Source organism: Rutidosis leptorrhynchoides, chromosome 8 (genome assembly GCF_046630445.1).
Source record: "Rutidosis leptorrhynchoides isolate AG116_Rl617_1_P2 chromosome 8, CSIRO_AGI_Rlap_v1, whole genome shotgun sequence".
NCBI lineage: Eukaryota > Viridiplantae > Streptophyta > Magnoliopsida > Asterales > Asteraceae > Rutidosis > Rutidosis leptorrhynchoides.
In genome coordinates, this window is record NC_092340.1 from 257,676,811 (window position 1) to 257,687,248 (window position 10,438).

The 10,438-nt window shown below is 34.0% G+C and overlaps 1 protein-coding gene across 1 annotated transcript; it reads right to left on the reverse strand.

Moving 5' to 3' along the window:
* Positions 1 to 1,134: 1,134 nt before the first annotated feature.
* On the reverse strand, positions 1,135 to 3,501 carry LOC139864140 (uncharacterized). The gene is made up of 3 exons (XM_071852729.1): positions 2,904 to 3,501; positions 1,979 to 2,813; positions 1,135 to 1,618 (listed from the first exon to the last, which is right to left on the reverse strand). Exons 1-3 carry the CDS (start codon positions 3,499 to 3,501, stop codon positions 1,135 to 1,137), a joined length of 1,917 nt encoding a protein of 638 aa, XP_071708830.1.
* Between the last annotated feature and the right edge of the window lie 6,937 nt (positions 3,502 to 10,438).

Genomic DNA, 10,438 nt, shown 5'->3' on the forward strand with positions numbered 1-10,438 from the left:
TCACCGCAGTAAAAGCTGCTACTGAAGACTTAAAGCAGCAACTTTCTGCATCAGCGGTTAAGGAAAACAATCTGTAGGCTACCGTTAAAGCAATAACGGAGGATGTTGTAAAGCTGACTTCAGAGCGGAACATCGCTCTAGCCGCTAAAACTTCTGCGGAGTTGGAATTTACAAAGCTCCGCCAACATTTGCCCGAGTTGTCAATAAAAATACTCAACTCACATCCTATTTCCTCAAAATTCTCAACATTTACTGTTGCGCTACAATTGCGTGAAAGGGTGGAGTTCATGGACCAAATTTTCATCCACTGCTCTCTGCAAGAGCCACAACCAACTGACATAGCAGACCGTTTATGTTCTGTGACAGACGCTAAGTCTGCGTTTGCTGCTGCCAGAGAGAACATAGCAGAAATTCCCATTCCAAAGATAACAGCGATAAGCGAGCAAGATGATGCCACTGCAGATGACATTATCAAGCTTGATTTATCTAAAGAATGAAATTGTATTGTGTAAATTAGCGCGCAGCTATCTCTGCGTTATTATTAGTAAAATTTTCGTTGTTTATATTTTTGCAAGTACTTTTATTTATATAGCGTTGTGTCAATAATATTCATAACATAGACTTGCCCTTTGCAATTTCCAGCTATTATTATCGTGCACAAAATAAGTATGTACTTTTTCAAAACAATCTGTATTTGTATATATTTATACGTTATGAATTATTCTAAGTCCGCCGAAACGATCCTTAGGCAATTAATTAGCATCGCGAAGCATCTAAGTATAGCAAAATCAAACACTTAGGAAATTAACATCCTTTCATGATAATTAGCTTCTGCGTAAGTGGGCAATGTCATCACTACGCGACTTAGCCTTCGCGAAATATACCAATATATTAAAACTAAACATTTTAAAATGTTCCGTAAACTGTAGATATGCCGCGAAGTATTATTTACTTTATCAATACAAGCTTTTCACGTATTCTTACAAATGTTTATTTCACATATTCTTACAAGTCTGATCAAGACTTGCAAAAATTAAAATAAAAACACATAGAAAAATAGCAACTGCATTTTTAATATATCATTTTGCACTTTGAACACATATGTGTGTTGGCCAACATTTTATTTTTACAAATTTATGCATAATATTGCTTCAATAAAGCAGCAAGCCACGCATTAGGGAGATTTCGCCCTTCTATGTCTGCGAGCTTATATGACCCTGCCGCATTAATAGCAACAACTTGATAAGGACCCTCCCAATTAAGTCCCAATTTACCAAGTTTTTCTGCTCGACTTGCATCATTATTTCGCAGTACCCATTCGCCTACATCTAAGGACAATGCGCGCAGTCTTTTGTTGTAATATTTGGTAATTTGCTGTTTATTATTTGCCTCCCTGATAGCAGCCATTAATCTTCGCTCTTCTATTAAATTCAAGTTTTCGCATAAGGTTTCACCATTTGCTTCTTCATCCAAGTTAGCAACTCTATGCGTTGGCACAAGAATTTCAGCGGGTATTACTGCTTCAGAGCCATATACTAAACTAAAGGGTGTTTCCCCTATGCTCTTCTTGAAAGTAGTGCGATGCGCCCATAATACATTGGGTAGCTCATCTACCCAACTAGTTCATTTTTCATACAACCGCTTTTTAATACCACTCACAATGTCGCGGTTTGTTACTTCACAAAAGCCATTAGCCTGTGGATGTGCCACTGACGTAAACTTTTGAACTATATTTAAATCAGTGCACCATGTTTTAAAAAGATCTTTCGCTATTTGAGCGCCGTTATCGCTAACTAATTCGCGTGGAATGCCAAATCTGGAGACAATATATTCCCAAATAAAATTACGCACTTGCACTCCAGTGATAGTGCGAACTGCCTTAGCCTCAACCCATTTTGTAAAATAGTCAATTGCCACAATTAGGAATTTGACATTGCCAGGATCTGCGGGAAATGGTCCTACAATATTAATAGTCTACTTGTGAAATGGCCATGGCGAATTAACAGGGATCATATTATGCCTTGGCAACCTATTCTGCAGCGCATGCCTTTGGCAACTCTTACAACGCTTAACAATCTTTGCAACATCACGATATAAGGATGGCCAAAAGTAACCCATCAGCATAATTTTAGCCGCAATGGTTTTATAGCCTGAATGTAATGCGCAAGAACCGTTGTGCACTTCATCCACTATCATCTCGACTTCAATTGGGCCAACACACCGCATCATTGGGCCGCAATATGACTTACGATATAAAATATCATTTTGAATGATGTACATTGGTGCTCGCTCGCGAACTAAATGAGCTTCGCGTTTATCATTTGGCAAAATATTATTGCGGATATACTGCAGAATTGGTTCCATCCAGTTTGGTTGTTCTTTTTCAACAGACGCAACCATTAGATCATTATCTATGGATTTGCTTGGCAATTCCTCAACCCAAACTTGCTTTTGAAAGTGTGAAAATGTTAAAGCAGCCAACTTACTTAACGCATCTGCTTTCTTATTTTGACTCCTTGGTACTTGTGCAAGTTCAAAATGCTCAAATCGCACAGCTAATTCTTGCAATAACTTCAAATATTTTTGCATTGAGGGGTCATGTGCGTCAAAACAGCCGCTAAACTGATTTTCCACTATCTGAGAATATGTAAAAGCATGCAACTTGATAACATTCATTGTATGCGCGATATTTAAACCCGCAAGCAACGCTTCATATTCAGCTTCATTATTTGTTACTTCAAAATTGAAACGTAGCGCGTATGTGTGCTCCTCACTGCTTGGACTTGCTAACACTACACCCCCACAAGCACCTTCTGCACACGAGGCTCCATCAGTAAATAAATCTCAAGTTTTGCCCTGCACTGGCTTTAACTCTGTTCGCTCATTAATTACCTCCAACTCACCAGACGTTTCTGCAAGATAATCCGCCAAAACTTGGCCTTTTATAGTATTGCGTGGAAGGTAAGAGATTTCATAAGCGCCTAACTCCACTGCCCACAACGCGAGCCTACCATATATTTCTGGCTTTGTTAAAACTTGCTTGATTGGCATGTTAGTTAGCACATGTACTGGGTGCCCTTGAAAATACATTCTTAACCTTCGCGATGTTAATATAAGTGCATACACAAATTTTTCAATGGGTGCATAGTTTACTTCGCTTCCTGCAAGAGCTTTGCTAACAAAATACACAGGCTTTTGTATTTTATCCCTTTCTGCAATTAAAACTAAGCCAAAAGCTTCATTTGCCACCGATATATAGAGGTAAAGAGTTTTGCCTTTAATTGGTGCTGTTAACTTAGGCAATGTTTTCAACAACTTCTTCATTTCCTGAAATGCGGTTTCAGCTTCACTTGTCCACAAAAAACTTTTTTGTTTTAAGTAGTCTTTCAAAGTTTTGAAAAATGGTAATTGCCTTTCAGCGGCTTTGGACAAGAAACGCGTAAACGCAGCTAACTTTCCCGTCAAACTTTGCACTTCTTTGACCGTCTTAGGCACAGTCATATTTTCAATAGCCGCTATCTTCTTTGGGTTAGTGATAATGCTAAAACGAACATATATTTCATAGCATTATTCCTCAAGAAAGACAAGCTTTTAGTTGCAATTGTTCTATTTACAAGTGATATTCGTTTAAATAATAAAAGGTGAAGACAAAAGACAGATTCGACGAATTGAAGACGCAAACGATCAAAAAGCTCAAAAGTACAAAATACAATCAAAGAGGTTCCAATTATTGATAAGAAACGTCTCGAAATTACAAGAGTACAAGATTCAAAACGCAAAGTACAAAATATAAAATTGTACGCAAGGACGTTCGAAAATCCGGAACCAGGACATGAGTCAACTCTCAACGCTCGACGCAACGGACTAAAAATTACAAGTCAACTATGCACATAAATATAATATAATATTTAAATAATTCTTATAATTATTTATATATTATATAAATAATAAAAATCCGTCGGCAAGAAAGACTCCAAAGTTGGTGAGCTGTATTTTCAAACTCCGCGACTCGCGGAGTTTGAAGGCAAAAGTTGCCGCGAGTCGCGGAGTACCCCTGAACTCAATTCCCTATAAAGCTAACCGAATTCTGATCATTTTGAATATCCAAATCCATCCTCTCTATATCTATACGTAAATATTTATATTTATAATTTATATTTTAATTTTAATTTTAATTTTAATCCTAATAATAAGGGTATGTTAGCGAATGTTGTAAGGGTGTAAGTCGAAATTCTGTCCGTGTAACGCTACGCTATTTTTAATCATTGTAAGTTATGTTCAACCTTTTTAATTTAATGTCTCGTAGCTAAGTTATTATTATGCTTATTTAATCCGAAGTAATCATGATGTTGGGCTAATTACTAAAATTGGGTAATTGGGCTTTGTACCATAATTGGGGTTTGGACAAAAGAACGACACTTGTGGAAATTAGACTATGGGCTGTTAATGGGCTTTATATTTGTTTAACTAAATGATAGTTTGTTAATGTTAATATAAAGATTTACAATTGGGCGTCCCTATAAATTACCATATACACTCGATCGGACACGATGGGCGGGGTATTTATATGTACGAATAATCGTTCATTTAACCGGACACGGGAATGGATTAATAGCCACTTGAATAATTAAAACAGAGGTGAAATTATGTACAAGGACACTTGGTATAATTGATAACAAAATATTAAAACCTTGGATTACACTCAGTCGACATCCTAGTGTAATTATTAAACAAAGTATTAAAATCTTGTTACAGTTTAAGTCTCCAATTAGTTGGAATATTTAACTTTGGGTATAAGAATAATTTGACGAGGACACTCGCACTTTATATTTATGACTGATGGACTGTTATGGACAAAAACCAGACGGACATATTAAATAATCCAGGACAAAGGACAATTAACCCATGGGCATAAAACTAAAATCAACACGTCAAACATCATGGTTACGGAAGTTTAAATAAACATAATTCTTTTATTTCATATTTAATTTCCTTTATTTTATATTTAATTGCACTTCTAATTATAGCACTTTTATTTATTGTTATTATATTTAATTGCACTTTTAATTATCGTACTTTTTAATTATCGCAAGTTTATTTTATCGCACTTTTATTATTCGCAATTTCATTATAGTTATTTACTTTACGCTTTAAATTAAGTCTTGTATTTATTTATTATTTTACATTTGGTTTTAACTGCGACTAAAGTTTTAAAATCGACAAACCGGTCATTAAACGGTAAAAACCCCCCTTTATAATAATAATATTACTTATATATATATTTGTATGTTTATAAAAGTAAACTAATATAGCGTTAAGCTTTGTTTAAAGATTTTCCCTGTGGAACGAATCAGACTTACTAAAAACTACACTACTATACGATTAGGTACACTGTCTATAAGTGTTGTAGCAAGGTTTAATTATATCCATTCTATAAAAAAATAAATATCTTGTGTAAAATTGTATCGTATTTAATAGTATTTTCCTGCTAAAATTTAATAGTATTTTATATACACCTCGCATAACTATCAAGTATTTTTGGCGCCGCTGCCGGGGAACAATCTAGCTTAAAAGCCGGAAGCGCAACGCTAATATAAAAAAAAAGATTTTTAGTTTACTTTTATTAAAATTCGTTTTTATAAAAAATACGTTTTTAATTATTCAAAAATATAAAAAGAAAAACAAAAATATAAGTATTTTTAAGATTTTGTTAAATATTTAAGTTCTATAAAGTTTCTTTATTTTTATATAAGTTTTATTTAAGTATTTTGTTTTTATTTAAAACATAAAAAAAAACCAAAAAAAAATTTAATATATATAAATCTATTTTTAAGATATTTTTAAAATTATAAAGTAGTTCTATTTTTATTTAAGTTTTTAAATATAAGTTTTAATTATATAAATATTTTGATATAAACAGAAAATATAAAACAAAAAAAAACGCGTTAAATTTAAAACTGTACCAGAGTTGAATTCTGGAACACCGCGACTCGCGGAGTTTACAGCTTCTAATACCGCAACTCGCGGAGACAATCTGACACACCACACAGGAACCCTAATCAGCATTAATTACGGAGTAATTATTAATTATTATTATTATTAACCCTAATTAATTATTATTATTATTATTAGTTTTATTTTAAAGTTTCTTTTTATTTAATTTGTTTTATTTAGTTAAATTAGTTTAAATAAAATATAAAATTAATAGTTTTAATAAATAAATAATATAAAAATAATATTTTTATAAAAATTGTACTTTTTACAACTTTTAGTTTATTTTTATATTTTGTCCCTTTTTAATCGTTTTAGCGTAATATTTGTATTTTTAGCTCATATTTAGTTTTAAACTTAGTTTTTGCCATAATTATTTTTTTACTTCTAGATTTTTAGACTTTGCCGTAGAATTCCTTAAGTGCTTTTTCTTTAGACTAAGATTTAGGTACTTTAGAATTTTGCGACGCCTTTTTAAGTTTTAGTTTCTTTTTAAGTTATTTCCATTTGGGATATAGTTTTACTTGTAAGCTTTAATATTTTTAGACACCTTTTACCTATGTATCAATTATCATTCCAATTAGTAATCTCAATTTGCGATTATAATTTTAAGTTAGTTGTAGTAATAAGGTTAGGTTAGTCAAGTGTTTTTAAGTGTTATAAGTTTCTTTTATTTTTCCGTCACCTTTTATTTTTCAACCATTTTTCTTTTTCGGCCTTTTTCAACGAACTCTTTTTCTTTCTTATTTCTCGCTATTCTAGTTTTAGGACATAGATTTTTATTCTACTTCTTATCTAAATTTCTTAAAATTACGAAAATTTATTTTAAGTGGTTAAATTGATAGACATCAAAATTTTCTGGTTCGTAGTAATAGTTGGATTTGTACGTGGACTGGGTTATTGGAGCCAAACAGTCCTCAATTATATTGAGACTAAACGAATACTGCCCCTCTGCTGCATCTTTTGGCTATTCGAAACGTGGGCAAAATCAGAAAAGTCTATTGATTAGATAACTTATTATAATTTTTCTTTCCTTTTAAAAACTAATAGGATATTCAGTGAATGCACCGAGCAAGACGTTCACCACCTTTTGTACGTTCACCACCTGTAACTAGATCAAGACATTTAGCAAATATTACTGCCGTTGATTTTTCTTTAGAATCGTCATCCAGTCGACCAAGTACTCCAGTTCAAATTTCCGATAATCCATTTTTTGAACCCGACCTCACAATTGAGAATCCGAAAAATATTCAGGAACGATTCATAGATCCTGAACCACTAAATTTTCCTCCGGAACCACCAATCATTCAAACAGAGATTGTTGATGAACGAACCATTAAATCATAATCCTCTAGTGATTCCGATTCAACAAATTCAATTATGGAGAATCTGGAACCTTTAAGTATGGAAGACCGAATGAGAGCTAAACGCACTGGCCAAGGTCCAATTACTCATCCAGACATTAATGCGCCAGATTATGAAATCAAAGGACAAATTCTACACATGGTGACTAATCAATGCCAATTTAGTGGTGCGCCGAAGGAAGATCCAAATGAACATCTTCGTACCTTTAATAGAATCTGCACACTATTTAAAATCCGAGAAATGGAGGATGAACAGATATATCTCATGTTATTTCCCTGGACTTTAAAGGGAGAAGCCAAAGATTGGTTGGAATCGTTACCTGAAGGGGCGATCGATACATGGGACGTTTTAGTTGAAAAATTTCTTAAACAATTCTTTCCTGCATCTAAAGCCGTAAGACTTCAAGGAGAAATTGTTACGTTCACACAGAAGCCGAATGAAACTCTATATGAGGCGTGGACTAGATTTGGAAAGTTGTTAAGAGGATGTCCGCAACATGGTTTAGACACCTGTCAAATAGTACAAATATTCTACCAAGGATGCGGCATCACTACAAGAAAAGACATAGATATAGCAGCTGGTGGTTTTATTATGAAGAAAACCGAAACTGATGCTTACAAAATTATTGATAACACTGCTTCCCACTCACATGAGTGGCACCAAGAAAAAGATATCGTTAGATCATCTAAAGCAGCTAGAGCCGATTCTAGCCATGACTTAGATTCCATTTCCGCAAAGATAGATGCTGTCGAGAGACGAATGGAAAAGATGACTAAAGATATTCACTCAATACGAATTAGTTGTGAGCAGTGTGGAGGACCACATTTGACAAAAGATTGTCTCAGTATTGAATTAACAATGGAACAAAGAGAGAATATTTCTACATAAACCAAAGGCCTGGAAATAATTATCAGAATAATTATCAACCGCCAAGACCTATTTACAATCAAAACCAGAATTATAACCGAAATATTCCATACAACAACCAACAAGGTCCTAGCAATCAACAAGTATCCAATAATAATTACAATCAGCAAAGACCTAATTTTCAAAACAAACCACCACAACAAACCGATGATAAAAAGCCGAATTTAGAAGATATGATGACAAAGCTAGTTGAAACTCAAACGCAGTTTTTCACATCTCAGAAACAAACTAATGAACAAAATGCTCAAGCATTTAGAAATCAACAAGCTTCTATTCAAAATCTGGAACAAGAAGTAAGTAACCTAGCAAGGTTAATAGGTGAAAAAAAACCGGGAAGTCTACCTAGTGATACAAATGCTAACCCCCGGAATGAAACAGCTAAAGCCATTACCACAAGAAGTGGTACAACACTTAAACCACCTGAAATACCTGTAACTTCTGATGAAGCTATTCCTACTCCACAAGAACCACAACCTAATCAAGATAAGGAAAAAGAATCGGTAGTTGAAAAGGTTAATGAAGATAACACAGTTAAGGCTAAATCTTATGTTAAACCATACCAACCACCACTTCCTTACCCGAGTAAAATGAAGAAAGAGAAACTGGAAGCCGAGCAATCCAAATTCTTGGATATGTTTAAACAGATAAATGTAAATCTTCCTTTCATTGATGTGATTTCAGGAATGCCTAGATATGCTAAATTCTTGAAAGATCTAATCTCAAATAGAAAGAAAATGGAAGAACTCTCGGCTGTTACTATGAATGCTAATTGTTCAGCAGTGCTGTTGAATAAGATACACAATTCCATGTTTTCTGGGTAGTCTTAGTTCAATAGAAGCATTGGCAGACTTAGGTGCTAGTATAAATCTAATGCCATATTCACTATACGCTAAACTAGACCTTGGAGAATTGAAACCAACCAGAATAAGCATACAACTAGCCGATAGATCAATAAAATATCCTAGAGGGATAATGGAGAACATGCTAGTTAAAGTTGGTACTTTAGTATTTCCAGTAGATTTTGTTGTTCTGGACATGGAAGAAGATTCTCAAGTTCCTCTCATATTAGGAAGACCATTCTTAAACACGGCTAAAGCAATGATAGACGTGTTCGGTAAGAAATTGACCCTAAGTATAGAGGATGAGAGTGTTACCTTTTCAGTTGATAGAGCAATGCAACAACCACAATCTGCAGATGATACATGTTATTATATTCAAACTATAGATGCACATGCAGAATTATTAGAAGAATTTCCAGAATTACAAGGAACAGAAGAATGTTCTTTAGGAGAAGGAACAGAACAAATTAATGAAGCTGAAATGTTAGCTACACTTATAGCTAATGGATATGAACCAACAACAGAAGAAATTCAAATGCTAAAAGAAGAAGACAGATATCGATACAAATCATCGATAGAAGAACCTCCGAAATTAGAGTTAAAGCCACTTCCAAACCATTTGGAATACGCTTATTTACATGGTGAATCTGAATTATCTGTAATAATATCGTCTTCTCTTACTGAAAATGAGAAATCACAACTCATTTCTGTGTTGAAAGCTCATAAACCAGCCATTGCATGGAAGATTCATGATATTAAAAGAATAAGTCCTTCGTATTGCACACATAAAATCCTTATGGAAGAAGGTCATAAAACGTATGTGCAACGCCAACGAAGACTAAATCCTAATATGCAAGATGTAGTTAAGAAAGAGATTATTAAACTGCTAGATGCAGGTTTAATTTATCCAATTTCTGATAGTCCATGGGTAAGCCCAGTTCAATGCGTGCCTAAGAAGGGTGGCATGACTGTCATTACAAATGAGAAAAATGAGCTTATTCCTACTAGGACTGTAACAGGATAGCGTGTATGTATTGATTATAGAAAATTAAATGATGCCACCAAAAAAGATCACTTTCCCTTACCTTTCATTGATCAAATGTTGGAAAGATTAGCCGGAAATAGTTACTATTGTTTTCTAGATGGATTTTCCGGATATTTTCAAATTCCAATAGCACCCGAGGACCAAGAGAAAACCACATTCACGTGCCCTTATGGTACTTTTGCTTACAAACGCATGCCATTTGGACTTTGCAACGCCCCTGCAACCTTTCAAAGGTGTATGATGGCGATTTTTCACGACATGATAGAAGAAT